The sequence below is a fragment of the Ostrinia furnacalis genome, unplaced genomic scaffold (assembly GCF_004193835.3).
Source record: "Ostrinia furnacalis isolate ACB-3 unplaced genomic scaffold, ASM419383v2 OfSCF2396, whole genome shotgun sequence".
In the NCBI taxonomy this organism is placed as follows: Eukaryota; Metazoa; Arthropoda; class Insecta; order Lepidoptera; family Crambidae; genus Ostrinia; species Ostrinia furnacalis.
Window position 1 is genome coordinate 332,829 of NW_021132635.1, and position 18,107 is coordinate 350,935.

Here is an 18,107-nt window from a genome sequence, read left to right on the forward strand (position 1 = left end):
CCCCTGTCCCCTGTGGTGTCCCCTGTCCCCTGTGGTGTCCCCTGTCCCCTGTGGTATCCCCTGTCCCCTGCAGTACCTCTGGCGCCATGTAGCCGACGGTGCCGACGCGGCCGCGCACGCTGCCGCCCTCCGGTACATCCACGGCCAGTCCCAGGTCTGAGATCCGCACGTGACCCGCGTCGTCTAGTAAGATGTTCTCCGGCTTGCAGTCTCTGTGAAAGAGAATGGGATTTATTTTAATGGTGAGAAAGTCGATATGAAAACAATAGTGCTACTATCGTATTTTATAGGTAGTTAGGTCGATAATAATCTATTCCTCTGGGAACGATCAATGCAGTGTGCACCACCAGAATAAAAAACGCGCGTTTTTCACACATTATATCCTTACTGAGCTGAGTGTCATGCCTCATGTGTAATTGTGTCAATACCTCTGTACCTGCCCAATCGATGTCATTCCTTTGCAGGTGGTCAAGCCCGCAGTCACCATATCTGGTAACCGGCCTACAGCTGGAAGTATCTGTACTGAGCTGAGTCTGTCACATCTCGTGCTGTTTGCCCACTTGTGTAGAAGTACTTTACCTGTACACTATGCCCATCTTGTGCAGGTGGTCGAGCCCGCAGGCCACTTGAGCCGCGTAGAACCTCGCTCGCTCCAGCCCCAGCCCTGTGCTTCTGTGTACTAAGATGTGTCTCTATGCCAGCGGTTCCCGAAAGGTGGTCCGCGGAACCCTGGGGTTCCGTGGAAAGGCCGCAAGGGTTCCGTAAAAAATATTATCCCACGTTTCGTGACCGACGTTGTTCGCGCGTACCGACTTGTTTACGCACAAGGGAGGGGCAGGGCGTGCGGGCGGAGTAGTACGGGGGTTCCGCTAGGAAAAGTATAATCAATTAGGGTTCCTTGGCAAAAAAAAAAGGGAAACCCTGCTCTATGCTACTGCTGAGCTTGTGTTTTTTTATGTTTTGTCTCTGTACTGAGAGTTGTTGCCTTTAGTACGCCGTGTGCCTACCTATGTATGATTCAATGCATTGATCGCCATCGCTGCACGCCGGCTGATCGCGTGTGATCGCGTCGTTGGTTTGACTGAACCTTTACAGTTTACTTATATGTAGTTTGCACCCTGAACCCTTTACCTGTACACTATGCCCATCTTGTGCAGATGGTCGACCACCTAGCCGCGTAGAACCGCGTAGACTAGTTCCAGCCTGGTACTGAGCTACGTCTTTACTCAGCTGTCTCCTTACTGAGCTGTAAACTCCTCAACGAGCGTCTCCTTAACTGTTTCTCCTTACTGACCTATATAATGAGACTGAGCTATGAATGGTTACTCTGTACCTGTACACTATGCCCATCTTGTGCAGGTGGTCGAGCCCGCAGGCCACTTGGGCCGCGTAGAACCGCGCTCGCTCCAGCCCCAAGCCGGTGTCCGCGCCGCACATGTTGTAGATATCTCCTTAGTGACTTCGTACTGATATATCAGTCGTATGTGTAACCTATACACGATGTTCATCTTGGTGATCGAACCCGCAGGCCATCTGCACCACTTTAGTCGCCACCAGTGCACGTACCATGAGTTTACGTTAGGTGTGCTCGCTAGCGAGTACGTCAAAAATATCTATGAAGATTTTGTTTCTTGAAAGTAGCCGCTAGGGACGCTGCACAATATGTCATACAATTAATGTCATTTTTTTACGTAGTCGCTAGCGAGCACACCTAACGTAAACTCATGGTAAGCACACAGATATGTGGTGGTGATATCTGACGGCACAAGGCGGTCTGCTAACTGGGAGATGGCGAGAGATCGTGGTGCTAAAAGCTGTATCTGCCTCTAAAACTGACGTGAACGCCTCAACGTGGCCACGACCGTTCTGCCAAGAGCCAAACGACTAAGAAGGCATTTTGAAGCTGAGACAGAGCTGGATCTAAAGTCCGGTCGCCGAGCACATAGAATTTCGTCTAATGACCCCAAGCTACCCATCCTTATCGCCCGCGCGTAATCATATTGCTGTCCCACTCACAGACTCACTGCGGCGCAATATAATTACGCGCGAGCGATAAGGATGGGTAGCTTGGGGTTATTGGACGAAATTCTATCTGCTCGGCGACCGGAATTTATCACGCCTCGTGTTATATACCTACTTATAATCGTCTTTACCTGTACACTATGCCCATCTTGTGCAGGTGGTCGAGCCCGCAGGCCACTTGAGCAGCGTAGAACCGCGCTCGCTCCAGCCCCAAGCCGGTATCGGCGCCGCACATGTTGTAGATGTGGAACTTTAGGTCGCCTCCTGGAGACAACATGAAGGTTTGATGAAAAATCATAACCCTCCTTCCGGCGCAGTCGGGTAAAATAATCCTATTTACTTTTTTCATAGACGTGAATGGTGATAAGAGGTTGGCAGCTGTCTTGGTCAACAGATAAGTCATGTTATGCAACGAGGCAATGCTTCCAGTCTTTTGGGCCATCATTGAAGGTGGAATTGATTGTCCAGCAATTTTAGATACAGGTGAAATCGCTACTGAAAAAAATATCTTAAAGGTTTTTCCGATGAGGTAAGTCGAAGTCCCACCCAAGATGTTTAAAGATTGCAATTTTAGTTTTAGCCAGACCAAATACCTACTTAGGAATATTTTAACAAAACTACGTAGTGACTTCAAAAGTTGGCATTTTTCCCCTTTACCTATTAAATATTTAATATAAACATTTAAAAATTTTGAGTCTCGAAGGTAAAGGAATAATTACACTTAATTCTCACGTCTTCACTGAGCAATTTTCACATGGTGACAGGAGTCGTCGTGTGGGCAGGCCGTATTCAGCTATCAAATACCAATCAAACCCTTTATTACGGTAAACGATGACGCTATAAATCCGGTTATGAGCTATATTTACGTCATTACGGACATTTATGTTCACGCACACAAATGTTTGTATTTTGTTTATTTCGGGAATTAAACCCATGTCCTTTGGTATAGTAGTGGTACGCAAACCAATAGGCAAGGCGTCAGTCATCGCCTTTTTATGCCTTAACTACTGAATTTCGAGATTTTACAGTTAAATTCTACCACGTCGTCCATCCACCCACAAGGTGGACGACATCATAAAGGTAGCAGGAAGGCGCTGGACGCAGGCCGCTACCAACCGGGCAGCATGGAAAGCATTGGGGGAGGCCTATGTTCAGCAGTGGACGTCCTATGGCTGAGATGATGATGATGATGACAATTAAATTGGTCTTTGGACCGACCAATACACGCAAGCGAAGTCACGGGCAGACAGTAGCTAGTACAGATTTAACTCCTTTTCCAAAATAGTAAGCTCAAAGCTGCAAACAACTTTCTCGAACTAGACTTCCTTGCTATCTATTTCCGCGTCTGCCGCCGACGTATAAAAGGCCGGAAATCGAGCTTTTCAAATACGAAATCTGTCTAGATCAGCGTTTTCTCAGTAAGCAACTATTTTCTAGCAAAATACTTTTTACACGATTACGGCGAAGCCAAAAGCAAGGTTATGATTTATTTATTTATTTAGGTATAGTACACAGCAGAATATCAGTTTAGGTTACAATATGTTTTAGTAAAAATTTGTAGGCCAATTATTAAAAATTTCTACATTAGGTACGGCCAACGAGAAGCGATACCAATAATGTAAACAAACCCAATGTCATGGGTGAACCCGTCTGACTTTGACATATTTTGGCGGGAGAACGAGACATTACGACAAATACACAAGATGGGAAGAGACAGAATACATTGTCAACTCGACCGTCATAGCGACCTTTTGTATCGCTGCTAGTTGGCCATACTTTAGAGCATTTCTATGTATGTAATGTAACTGGTAAAATGTACGTTTGGTTTGTGAAAGGGTGTGAATGTGTCGATCGAGTCGAAAGAACGATTTTTTTGTAGATTACAGTTTTTTAAACGTACATTTTTAAGTATTCATTATTTTAACGTCCAAAAGTTTAACTTTATTCGAACTGTAGACATTAATCGCCCACACTCAGAACTTTAACTACACTGTAAATCATAAAAACTTCTTCTTATCCATTTTATTAGCTCCATTTACAAGCTAAGTACCAACTACCAAGTCTGTTTTTCTTATTAAAACTTTTGACGTAAAAAAACGTAAAAGTAATCTGACCCAGATAGGACTAACTTGGACTTTGATTAAACTTAGTCCTAGAATTACGAATTCTAATTAATTCAACATTTAACTACTACAAGAAATAAATAACTAAGATTTATTTATTTATAAGAGCCACGAGAAGGTAAAGTTCGTATTTCTCACACCTAAAAATGTATGTTAATTGTTACGTATGCTTCCTAATATAGAAATCGATTAGTGGTAGGCCTATGTTCCCAAGCGCAGCGTAGGAAGTCCACCCATAAGGTGAACCCACGACCTCATAAAGGTAGCAGGAAGGCGCTGGATGCAGGCCGCTACAAACCGGTCATTATGGAAATCATTGGGCCAGGCGTATGATCAACAGTGGACGTCCTATTGCTAAAATGATGATAATGTTCCTCAGTGGATATGATGATGATTATCATCATCATCATTTAAGCCACAGGACGTCCACTGCTGAACATAGGCCTCCCCCAATGACTTCTACATCGCACAGTTGGTAGCGGCCTGCATCCAGCGTCTTCCTGCTACCTTTATCAGGTCGTCGGTCAACCTTGTGGGTGGACGTCCCACATATGATGATGATGATGATTATAATAAATAACTTAGTAAAAAAAGTCATTTATTCATCGTTAACATTTTTTAAAACACTTAAATTCTGTTAGTAATTAACTATCGCAGTTATTTCACATTATCAGTGTGCGGGCACATAAAAACAATTATATTCGTCAGAATAACTCATTGACGTCAAACGAAATAAGTATTTAAGGTAAAATATTTTAGTTTCCCCGTGTGTTCAAACACACATTTATTTATAGACTAAAGGTAAAAACAATACTGATGTAGGTTGGCATTGTTGCAATTACTTACGTGTCAGGCGATAGGTAGATATTGTATTAACCTATCTGTGTGTAAATGTATTGAAATTTTCTTAATTTGTAACTTGGTAGTATGTAGTGGACCGACGATCTGATAAAGGTAGCAGGAAGGCGCTGGATGCAGGCCGCTACCAACCGTGCGATGTGGAAGTCATTGGGGGAGGCCTACGTGGCAGTGGACAATCCTGTGGCTGAAATGATGATGATGATGAAGTAACTTTTGTCATAAAATGGGTCTAATAACACCTAAGTGGTAAAAAATAGAGAGATAGAGTTCTCTCTCGATCCAAAAGTTTTATCCGCAATCCAATAGATTAGGCCCAGTTTCCACCAAGACAGAGCGGAGCGGAAAATTGTTCTGAATAACCAATCAGATTTCCTAAATGAAATCATATTTGTTAAACAAAACACATCTCCGTTTCGCTCGACTCCGCTCCGCTTTGGTGGAAATTAGGCAATCGAGAATGGATAGAATAGAGGCTCACCGATGTTCGCATATTTCTCCCTGCGCCTAAGCCTCAAAGGTTTAACACCAGGTTTAATATAGAGACCACAGTTTTTAAATCTTACAAAATGGAAGTCACAAAAATACCACGAATTTTCTCTGCAAAGTAAAGGTTCGGTGAAAAAAATAATGTATAAATTGTCCTAATCGGATTAGTGGTTTTAGGGATCAGCCTATACAAACAGTCTTAGCTGTTTATACAGGGTGTAAGTAAAGAGTAAGACAGGTTGACAAAGTCAAAAACTTAACGAACACTGATCCCACCATTTTAATTAAACTAGCTTCTTTCCGCCCGCCGTTTTTCTTACATCGGATTTTGTTTTCTTTGTTGAGTATTTTTTTCTAGAAGCTATTCTCGAGTTTAACGCCAACATTACCCATGACCATGGTGGCCATTCTGACGACTTCAAGGAATTAAAATATAATATTTGGCCCCACCAGCTTTGTTGAAGTTCAAAAATTACCAGGCTAGGCATTTATATTCAACATTCTTATTGACCTATTTTCAGAGCTTTAATTGAACAAATTGTTTCTTCACACGACTAATTCATATAGTGGCGCCCAACGTGGTAGCAATTGTTAAAATTGGCACCATGATGGGTGTTCTTGTTTTTAAACGGCACCAATAGGCATTAACCACAAAATAATCAACATGTATTTAATCGACGTTTCTCTCTCTAGGATAGCCACATTCTATCCGCCAGAAATTATTTTAACTTTTTAGCCCAGCGATGAAGATCCGTATCGCGCGTAACACGAACATGAAAGGCTAATCAGTCCATAGAGTAAGTCTTATTTAATAAATAAATAGTAAATATGAATACTCGATTACTTGTATTAGATGGCTGATTTCACCAATCACCATCCCTGTTAACTATGAACTATGGTTGGGTCTCTTTATAGTAACACTGGCCAACACAAATAGTACTTCCATTGCTTCTTATTTTCTTCATTACATTAAGGCAGTGCGAAGTAGTAAACGTAAGCTTCTCCCCTACTTAATGTAAAGCCTTGTTTACACTAGTCGAGTAATTTATAGTAGCTAATCATCTGAACAGCAAATATTTAGTCAAGTAGGATACTAACCCCCTTACTAATAAAACTTACACGCTCGTTGAACAGTGTTTTAAAGTGACGTTTAGTATGGAAATGTCATTTTAAAACATTGATCAACAACTGTGTATCTTTTTATTGGTAAGGGGGTAAGTGCGCCTTCACATTTAGGCGACTTTAGCAGCGCGACTGTCGCGCTACTCGTAATTTCATACTATATGACAGCGCTGCAGCGGTATTTTAGAAGGCATCCGCTGCATTCGCGCGGCTGCTTACTGCCGCACAACTTGCGACATAATGTGAAGGCGCTTTAAATCGTTTAGTGGAGTCAATCCATTTTGTTGTATTTTGACAGGCGATTAGCACCCCCACCACACGTCTCTGCTCACTCGCTCACCGACTAACCGAGTCCGAACCGGTCTATTTAGTCGAGTTCATTCTTCTAACTTCTTTTCTTAAAAAAATTACTCATGAAAGCTCATAAAATCCATTTTATTTCCAAGTAGGCATTTAAAAACACTTCCCAGTACTAACCTTACCACTGCTTCGGGACACTAAATGGGCCAGTGCTGAGGAGAAGTACAGTACTTATTGTAAACTGTACTCTATCAAAGTTCGAATGGTTTTTTGGTCAGTAGCGAGTAGTTAAGTTACTAAAAGCGAGTTACTCGACTAAGGGTGGATTCGACCAAACAAAAGTAGTTACTTAAATTTTAATCTCAGAATAAATCGTCAGTTTGACATATTTCCCATACTGAAACTGTCAATGTGCCAGTTATACCAGGAGTAATTCTCTGTAAAAGTTTGGTCGAATCGGACCTAAAAGCGAGTTACTCGACTAGTGTGAACAAGCCTTAATGTCGGTATCAACTCACAAATCGTGGGCGAGCCTCCCGTGGCTTTACGACCTTCGCATCGTACAGATAAATAACCGGACTACTGCTTCCACCGCGCTTTATAGTTCTCACAGCTTTGTAATTTGCAATAATGTACGATTTGCCACATAAAATACTAAAATAAATCTTTTAGAAACTAAAATAGACGCAAGTAACCTAACAATACTCAATCATCATCATCATCATTTCAGCCACAGGACGTCCACTGCTGATCAAAGGCCTTCCCCAATGACTTCCATATAGCCCGGTTGGTAGCGGCCTGCATTGTGACCTTCATGAGTTCGTCGGTCCACCAGTCCAACAATACTCAAATACTCAATACATAGATTCTATCTTCTATTATAACAACGGCTATCAGCTCTACAATCTTTGTGCCCACCCCTGCTATTTAAGTTTGGCAATTCTGCGGGCTTTAGACACTTAGGGAAATTCTATTCAACATTTTCACAACCATAGGCCACTCCCCATGTTTCAGATTGGGCGGTTGTTAGCGGCCTGCATCCAGCGCTTTCCTGCAACCTTTATAGAGTCTTCTGTCCACACAGAGTTGCTGCGCTTGAAGGTACGCGGTCTTCATTCCAGAAACTTGCTGCTCGACCATCAGTTCTGCATGCTGTGCACTTGATCTCGCCACTTCAGCTAGCTAATCCTTAAAAATAACCTGGAAAGAAATACATTTATAGCTTCGTCACTCACCGTTCATAATAGTGAGCACGAGACAGAGCGCGTCCTTGGTCTCGTAAGCGTAGGCCAGGTTGACCACGAATCTTGAATTGATCCGCTGCAGGATCTGTTTCTCGATCAGCACCATGGCTTCCCCCTTGCGCTTCTTTATGCGTTTCTTTTCCAGCTTCTTGCAGGCGTACATTTTACCCGTCGCTCGGACCTGGAAACGAGAGGTCTTGATCAGTAGAAGAACACACGCCAAGTGTGATATACCCTACTAAAGATTCCAGATGTATACAACCCCAAACCATTTAAGATACGAGTGAAAAGGCAACTATTGGAAAATCTAAACCAGCTTCCCCATAAGTTGAGCTGCGGACGAATGTCCAATAGGACAATAACTCGCGGCTTCGTATCAATGGGTTTTAGTGAGTAGGCCCCGCCCTCCCGGCGGGGAGAGTCCCACATAACCCACTGACTGACTGTCCCCATCAGGCAGTGGGCATGCGCAAAGCATATTGCGCCAGCATCTTATTTAGGTTCAACAATTCAAAGAGTATTGTTGGAGTTGGACTACGGTACTATTGCCACCTCTCTTTCCCACCACTGCATTCTGTGTAGCCAGAATCTACAGCTTGACCGTCAATAAAAAACCCAACAACTGAACTTTCCCCCGGGACAAACTTGACCTTCACTGGTCAAGTTTGTCCCGGGGGAAAGTTCAGTTGTCATTGGACCCGCAACGAATTTAATAAGAACAACATAGGAGTTCGAAGTTAAGGGTCGACATTCCTCCAGTGCAAAGCGGGTGACAGAAGACAAAACAAAGTTTAAAGAGTTGGACTGACCTGATTTGCGATCCTACCGAGTAATCGTTCTATCGAAAATGACCCTTGTGCAAAAGCACCTATTGCACACGCAGTAAGGAAGCATCTTCTGCAACCACCCTATACATTAGGAGTTGTACTGACCTGGCAAGCGCACACCTCCCCGAACCCGCCTTTCCCTAACACCCGGTACATCCGGAACGTATGCTGGGTGACCGGCTGCGCCTCCAGCCATTTCCACTGCAGGTACCGGTGGAAATACATGGACCGTTCGAACTCCGCGAACGGGAGCCCCGCCAGGAAGTTCTTGACGCATCTGATGCATTCTGCGAATATGTCTTTGGAGCCGCCTGTGGACAAAGTTCACTGTGATTAAAGACAGATCTTTTGTATAAAGCAAAGATACTCCACAGTGCAGGCAGTACGCAGAACTGGGGCAACAAGGTTCTGAAGTGGAGGCCATTAGGTGGACCGACGATCTCTTATAAGTAGCAGGAAAGCGCTGGATGCAGGCCGCTACCAACCGGCCACGATGGTAATCATTGGGGGAGGCCTATGTTCAGCAGTGGACGACCTATGATGGCTGAAATGATGATGATGATGATGATGAAAGATACTCCATTTTGGGACGAAATTAAAGCATTTATTTGTAAAAATTAAGATCAGACTAACTTTAATTACTGAAATCAAAAGCAAAATACTATTTACCCTCTACTATCACAAGGGTTTTCGGAAAGTAACGTCTAAGATCATTAATTACTTTCACAGGCACCCGTTTGATAACCCTCCGCAGATTTTATAACTAGCACCATAATAATGGAGCTATGACACAAAGTTACATGAAAGACGCTTTTATTGTGCTCCGCTGAGTTTCTGAGGGCACAAAGGCGTGATTTTATTATTCGATAAAAGCAGTAAAGCCATTATGCAAAATTCTATGAAAAATCTCTCCAAATATGCGTGGCATTTTATTAAAATTATTGTAGCCAACGTTATTTTTTTTTTCAATATACAGGGTGTAATAGATTGGGAAAACTTAGGCTGAGTTGCACCATCTTACTTTGACTTTAACAAACGTCAATAATCTGTCAAATTTCATACAAAACACGCCAGTTATTGTCATAGTTACGGTTAAAGTAAGTTGGTGCAACTCAGCCTAAAATGGTAAAGTTAGATCACTATCGTGTTGTCATTGAGTTTTCCCGGATGTTCGTTTTATTCCAGGAAATGAAAGAAGAACGTTTTATTTCTTCGTTACTTTATTCCTCGACGCGCGAAATATTGTTTCCGTAGCGACGACAGGTGACTTTGTGTTATGTGTTTTTCTTTATTCCATTTATTTCTACGATTTTATCGAGAAGTTGGGATCGGGTCCTGAAGCAGTGGTAAGTTATAATCAGTTACTTTTTGATAAAGAAATAAATTAGAAATATCGTGAGCCTGTAAAAACCTTCTATTGGTTTGAAGCAAACATGATCATCATTATCATTTCAGCCATAGGACGTCCACTGCTGAACATAGGCCTCCCCCCATGATTTCCACAATGGCCGATTGGTGGCGGCTTGCATCCAGCGCATTCCTGCTACCTTTATAAGGTCGTCGGTCCACCTTGTGGGTGGGCCTCCACTCCAGAACCTTGTTCTGCGTACTATGTGCCTTGGCCATTTCCAAATTGCCCATTGAAGCAAGCATATTCCAAATTAATTGTGGACGTTTTTGCCAACTATCTCTTACCCCTGTATTAAACAGGCCGTATATTATTTTAAGTACAAATATAAAATATTTATGAAGGGTTTGCTCAGCGAATTTATCGTTATTGTGCGTTATCAAACTTATCAATCCTAATAAAAAGGTCGGCCGCTCACCGCGTTGTTATTCAGGAACGTTGCGACAAACTTTGGAATATTTATAAATATTCAGGCTCTTCGAATTTCCGCGGAAACTCGGACAGTTTGGAAAGTTTATTTACCGTCATAAATTTTATATTCATTGATATTTTAGTTTTCGGAAAATTTCTTTCGCATGTACAGAATAAAATATTTTGTTTGTTTCATAAAAAGTTGCTTTTAGACCGGTACTTAGCAGTTTAGATTGTACGTATTGTTGTATGCCAATACTTTTTTCGAGGGCCGTTAATTTGCTTGCAAATTGTTCTTGCTCCCTGACAGCGTCCGGCCGTACATTAAGGGTACTTGCTTCTTCTGCTCGCGAGCTAAGATCGCGCGAACATTGCTCGCGAGCACAGCACAAATCATACCTTCTAACACTGCGGTCGTGTCTTCTAAGACGCGCGCGTTCACGACGTCGGTCACCGCCTGCTCGTCGTCCGCCTTCAGGTATTGACCGAACACTTTGTTCGCGAGCGACGCCCACATTACTTGTGCTCGCGAGATAAGTTCGCGCGAACATTGCTCGCGAGCACAGCACAAATCATACCTTCTATGACGCGCGCGCTCACGACGTCGGTCACGGCCTGCTCGTCGTCCGCCTTCAGGTATTGACCGAAAACTTTGTTCGCGAGCGACGCCAACATTGCTTGTGCTCGCTAGTTAAGTTCGCGCGAACATAGCACTACTCGTACCTTTTAACACTGCGGTCATGTCTTCTATGATGCGCGCGCTCACGACGTCGGTCACGGCCTGCTCGTCGTCCGCCTTCAGGTACTGACCGAATACTTTGTTCGCGAGCGACGCCCACATTACTTGTGCTCGCGAGATATGTTCGCGCGAACAATGCTCGCGAGCACAGCACACTTTGTACCTACCTTCTAATACTGCGGTCGTGTCTTCTATGACGCGCGCGCTCACGACGTCGGTCACGGCCTGCTCGTCGTCCGCCTTCAGGTATTGACCGAACACTTTGTTCGCGAGCGCCGCCCGTGTCTCGTCCACTTCCACCTCGTACCTCTCCGCCTGTCGGATAAGTGATAGTTATCTTATTCAGTATTTTAAATTTGTTAGAAACAATCAGTATACTTAGAATAATACAACAGAAAACAAAGACTTTATTATACACCTTACAAAAGAAGAAAAGAAAGAAATACATTAAATATTAATATATTTTTTACTAATAAAGAGTCTATTTATTAGATAAATCAAAAATCTCTTGCACGTCATAGTAGGTGCTTTCGCTCTTCTAGTACTAAGTACTTAGCTATTGGGTTAGAGAGATTAGTACGGTTAATTAAAACAAATGTGAAAAAAATTCAAGTGCATATAAAAAAATTGGCAGTGCAAAGTCAAAACCAATCAAAACAAAAATAAATAAATTAGTTAACTTAAAAAAAAACATCACTCACACGTCCACAATCGATGCCTAACTTAAGTCGAACGATTGATAGTAATAAAGACCAAATACATTCTTAGAATTTGGTAAGTAATAAAAGTCATATACATTTCCAAAAAAACAAATACAAATGGAACAAAAGTACACAATAGGAGCCATCACGAATGATCGATCGTATACCATCTCCGGTCCGTTATTTGTTACTACGTTGTCGATAACATCGAGAATCGAGATCTGTTATTAATATGATGTCGGCATATCTCGTTTCTTGGCAGGCAATAATAGAAACGGGCTTACCGTGTCCAAAGAAAAGCGGATTGAGTTTTCAAATAACGCTAGCCACTACGAATCAGAAATGAGGAGATCCGTAGGAGAACCAGAGTGACTGACATAGCCCGCAGAATCGCTAAAATCAAGTGGCAGTGGGCGGGGCACATAGCTCGAAGAGCTATGGCCGCTTGGGCAGAAAAGTTCTTGAGTGGCGACCACGAGCCGGAAGACGTAGCGTGGGCTGGCCTCTTGGCCACGATCTGGTGAAGGTCGCGGGAGTGCCTGGATGCGAGCGGCGTAGGACCGGTCTTTGTGGAAATCCTTGGGGGAGGCCTTTGTCCAGCAGTGGACGTCTTTCGGCTGAAACGAACGAACGAACTACGCTAAGCCTAAGCGCAGATCACCCACTTTTGGTTGGCCGATAGGTGAGTCGGACTGATAATCAGTATGGAAATGTATGAAAGTGCGCACATTACACCGATTTGGTATCGGCCGATTCTTCGTACAAATTAGAATCGGGTCCATCTATCGGCCAACTAAAAGCCGGTGGTCTGCGCCTAGGCTAAGGGCGCGAGTCTAGTTGGCGCAACTTGAAATTATGAGTATTTTAGAGTGTATTCACTAAAGGAAACATCAGCCAAAGGTGTCAGTGCCAGACTGCCAGCCAGTTTAAAGTCCGTTCGAACTTCGTCAACCCAAGCATATAAGTAACTTAGCTTTTCACAAGCCTTTAAAAGGCCCAATTAAAGAAGCCAGTTATGAAAAAAATATTGTGAAACCATAAACTTGCTTTGCTCGCCGTTTACACAGACGTCATTGTACACAAATACATACATACATAAGAAATTTTGGTTATTGAATCCCGTGAAATCCTATCAAAAAGCTGGATGAATTCTTGTGAAGATAAACTCACAGAGATAAGTAAAGGTACTGTCTGTTTCTTCACGTAGTGCAAATCTTTGTACGTATTATTAAATCCTTCCTCTCCATGATAATTACGATTTCCTAGCTAATTCCTCCCACGTTATAATCGGCTATTAAATAAATCACAATACTTAATTACCCTTACATAATCATCTAATACTTACAGAAAATAAACTCCACTAACACGGCCTATTTACAGAGAAATCCCAGGTAAAGAGGGAATAGCAATAATATAGAAAATGAGGTTATTCACCGTAACGAATTCCCATTCGGGTGTCGTACAAGGAAAATAAACAGTGCACATGAGGTTATACATTTCTGTTGCAAAACCGGCCTTATTACAAGTCTTTAAGAGGCAACAATGTACAGCTGGACGTGATGGCCGTATAACGAGAAGACAGGATTAGTAGGGCTACCAGGAGGCTGGATTATCCCGGGATTTGGAGTACAATTACAGATGTAACGGTGTTTGTAAGGTCGGTAGCATCAGGCATATACATTTGTGTAAGAAAATAACACCTATCAAAACTACAAAGATGGGGAGTAAATGTAAAGTCAACAGCTAATCTTTTACGATGACTTGGGAATACATCAAGGAAGACAAGAGTGCAAATAAATTCGAGAGTACCCTATTGTCGACTGCTAGACTGGTGAGAGCTTACCAGAATTCATCTTAGAGCTCTTAATAAACATATTTTCAAAGTTTGAGCTTAGCGCAGAGAGAACTCAAGCTGTATAAATCAACAGACCAAGGAAATGTAAGTATAACCTAACATGTTAATGCTATTATGCTATACCTGGCAACCCTGCACGGAATCTTGGTGTACAACATATCAATATAAATGAATAGCTGCACTAATGGACCGTGTCTTTATCCCATTTCTGACTTTGTGTACCAATGAAGAGAGCACGTAAACATATGTGTTTATCAATGGTAGGTATGGTTTAGCTATGATTATAATTTGTATTTGATATAGCTTTATGGCGTTTAAATTATTTTTAGTTTAAATAGAATAAGAAGAACCTAGGGCAATTTCATTTAATTCTCTCTGAAACACGAACGCGAGCGTTTCTAATCTTGCCATTTTCAATTATCATTTCTTGTTCTTTGGAAAAGAACTCCTTTTTTCGCATCCACTACTCCATTAGTAACAATCTTCACTAATAGATAATATTGTTATATTGCAAAAGAAGGAACTTTATTTCACTTTATAAAGCTTGGAGAAAATGTTTCTATCTTACAATTTAAAGAAAAGCAGTGACTGGCATCTTCTAAAATTCTAATATCGCCAGCACCACCATAATATTGCGTGTTCATCGTATACCACGATGATAAAGACACATCGAGTTAACGGGAAATCGATTGCCCATTGATAGAGTAGCCATCCCAAATCACTTATACTGTGAAACATTCATCAAATCGAATAGCACAATCGGAACTTAACTTAATCGAGTATTCGATAGAGATTTTACCTCAATACGAGTTCGATGAAGTGTATCGAAATCACATCGCGAAGGATAACATTCTGAGAACTTCTAAACTTATTACAAGAAAGAAATATGTATTATTGTATTGTACAAGCTTTGGGATAATTCGGAAATTTCGGATCAACGGATTTCGGATCCAGTAAAACAGGAACTGAAATGGTTAATTTGGGAGACGAAATTCGAGCGAATCGGCTTTTTGCGGGACACTGCAAACTTCTTGATGTTCTTGTGAATGTTAATATTAACACACGTAAACGGGATACTGAAAAAAACGTATATCTCCGTGTGAAAGAGCCCTTCGTTCGTTCGTTTCAGCAGAATGACGTCCACTGCTGGAAAAAGGCCTCCCCCAAGGATTTCCACAAAGACCGGTCTTGCGCCGCCCGCATCCAGGCACCTCCCGTCCCGCGACCTTCACCAGATCGTCGGTCCACGTATTGGAAGGCCTGCCCACACTACGTCTTCCGGCTCGTGGTCGCCACTGGAGAACTTTTCTGCCCTAGCGGCTATCAGCTCTGCGAGCTATGTGCTCCGCCCACTGCCACTTGAGTTTAGCGATTCTGCGGGCTATGTCAGTCAATTTAGTTCTCCTGCGGATCTCATTTCTGATTCGATCATGCAGGGAAGAGCCCTTACAGGTACATAAAACGCCCCAGTATAGTAACTTAACGTGTCAGTGTCTGAACAGCACCCAGCACATTTAACTATTCAATACAAGTCTGTTGCAAAATAACACCCATTACAAACTACATAAGATGCAGTATTTAGAGCTATGTGCCGTCATCCGCACATAAAATTCATATGCAACGTATTCATTGTGCGCAGGAGACATCAAAGGCGAATCTGCATATTGAATAATCATTGACCGGTATAAGGCCTTTGTAGACTCTTTGTTTGGTTCATTTCACTATCGCCTTGCTTGGCGAAATAAGGTAAGAAAATACCGGGTGTCCTTTAAAAGAAAATTGACGTTGGTGAACTTTAATTATGGCGTTGGAATACCCAATAATTATTCATGACAACACTCTATTGAAAGCAGGCTTTAAAATAGAAAACAAAATAAAAAGGATTTTATTAGGGTGTTTCAGATGGTATAGTCAAATGACTTATTATAAAACGACATTTTCTCACACTATCGAAAATCTATGTCAAATAACTTATCACATTTGTTTCTTTTCCCTCCTTTCTTTAAATTATAACATTACTCTGTGATAACAAGCTCCTGTCATTGTTATGGAAATCCTCGGAGGAGGGCTTTTTCCAGTGGACGTCATAGGGCTCAAACGAACAACTAAGTTTCTGATGTGTTGTGTGTGAGTGGATACAGCCTGTATTGTCACCCAACACAACTCTAGGCATTGTCACTCTAACCGAATCTCAAACAAAATACAAAGAGTAAAAAAAACCACTAAACAATTAAACATCCTACCCAGGGCGGGAGTTCGCGACAAAAGACGCAATCTAAGTTACATTACGTACACAAAGTGTTGAACGTTTTCACAGAACACTTTGAAAACTGTTGTGTTATAGCTAAAGATCTTACAAAGAAATCCGAATAAAATAAAGCGATAAGAATATTACTTGTAAGGTTCTACATACAGTTTTTTGAAGGCTGAAAATGATTTTGATAAATCGTATCAAGTTTACTTGAACTTTTGCTGACGCTGTTTTAAGGAAGAGCGAAAGAACTGCAAAGAATGACAAGTTCGACACTTAAAGACCGTAATCATCGACGTACCCTGAGTTTTCTTAGATCAAACAAATAAGGAAAGGTAACAAAATAACATTCCAGTCTTTCTAAACAAAGTAACGAATGTTACAGTTTTCACTTCGAATAAGCTTCGTGTGTTTTCTCCCGTGAATTTGTTCGAGCGAATTTAAAACTGTCACATTGTCTGAAACGGTTAGTGTCGGAACAGAGCCGTTCAGGCGGCAAGGTCAATCGGAACAAATAGGTACACAAAGTGACTTTATAATTTATTTTCTCACATGAAAATCTCTGAAGGAAGCTTCGGCCAAAGTAACGCGTGCACCTCGCGTCGGCGATGGCCATTGCGATCACTGCGCGTGCATAGATCGCCGCAACCAATGACAGGAACTAATCGCTGCAAATTTCCGACGTCTGATCGCCATCGCGCACGCAAGCCGCACGCGTTGGTTTGGCCGAACCTTCAGAGGATACACAACTCAATAAACCAGTCAGCCTTCAAGAAACCGCCCACCACGTCATGGTCGTACATCAAAAAACATGCAAAAATGTAAGTGCAGTCTATTTACCAAATGCATACTGACCGCATCTAGGAAATTGTTGTACTTGTGGTACTCCGGCCGGTTCCGCTCACAGAACTGCCGGAACAGCAGCTTGCCGATCGGCTGCTGGTCCACCACGTAGTCGTAACCTACATCTGGAACAAGCGAGAAGAGTACGTCAATAATGTTAGCTACGGGACTATTCCCACCTCTCGTCCCACCACTGCAACTCCTGTGTACTTGAACGCCAATAAAATAAAATAATGTTAGCTAGCTACCAGTGTAGCTAAAGAGAAATGCCAACAGCTGTTGGTCTTAGGACGGTGAAACGCAATTGCAACGAAACTGCAACTGCTAGTTACTTTTGAGTTACATCTAAGTTTCTGCCATAGCGTCCGTTGAGAGACCACACATGACGCGACCAGTTTGAAACTTTCAGTTTCAGTTTCATTCATCAGAATCATCAGAAAGTTGCAGTTTCGTTGCAGTAGCGTTTCACCGTCTGTTCTGGGCCTTACTGTAAGCTTATACCGGTTTGAGTCAAAAGCTACAGACCGTTGCTAGGCTAGAGTCAAAGGCTATCGACCGTAGCTAGGCTAGATTCAAAAGCTATAGACCGTTGCTGGACTAGAGTCATAGACCGTAGCTAAGAAAGGCTACCGACAATAGCTAGGTTAGGGTTAAATGCTACCGATCGTAGCCAAGTTAAAGTCAAAGGCTACCGACCGTAGCTAGGCTACTGGCTCGAGTCCCAGCACCGATGTATTCAGACCTTTTATCTGGACTATTTTTTTTTTGTAATTTTGTTTTGTTTTACATTTGGGTTACAGGGGCTCACATCCCTTCCCCGAGGCAAATGGAGCATTTATCTGATGTTCACAATTATTGGTCTTTAGTAACCTCATATGACATTCACGGGAAAAGTGAGAGTTATCCAAAGTTTT

General features: G+C 42.3%; 1 protein-coding gene across 1 annotated transcript in view; it reads right to left on the bottom strand.

Moving 5' to 3' along the window:
* The window catches only part of Gprk2 (G protein-coupled receptor kinase 2), a 30,574-nt gene extending 13,301 nt beyond the window's left edge, over positions 1-17,273 (bottom strand). Inside the window, exons 1-6 of the mRNA XM_028308227.1 lie at positions 17,191-17,273; positions 11,711-11,858; positions 9,091-9,296; positions 8,150-8,339; positions 2,154-2,286; positions 77-212 (exon numbers count right to left, since the gene is read on the bottom strand). Of these exons, the coding sequence (XP_028164028.1) occupies positions 77-212; positions 2,154-2,286; positions 8,150-8,339; positions 9,091-9,296; positions 11,711-11,858; positions 17,191-17,199 (822 nt within the window). The 5' untranslated portion in view covers positions 17,200-17,273. The remainder of the gene's footprint in view (positions 1-76; positions 213-2,153; positions 2,287-8,149; positions 8,340-9,090; positions 9,297-11,710; positions 11,859-17,190) is intronic.
* Positions 17,274-18,107: the final 834 nt, after the last annotated feature.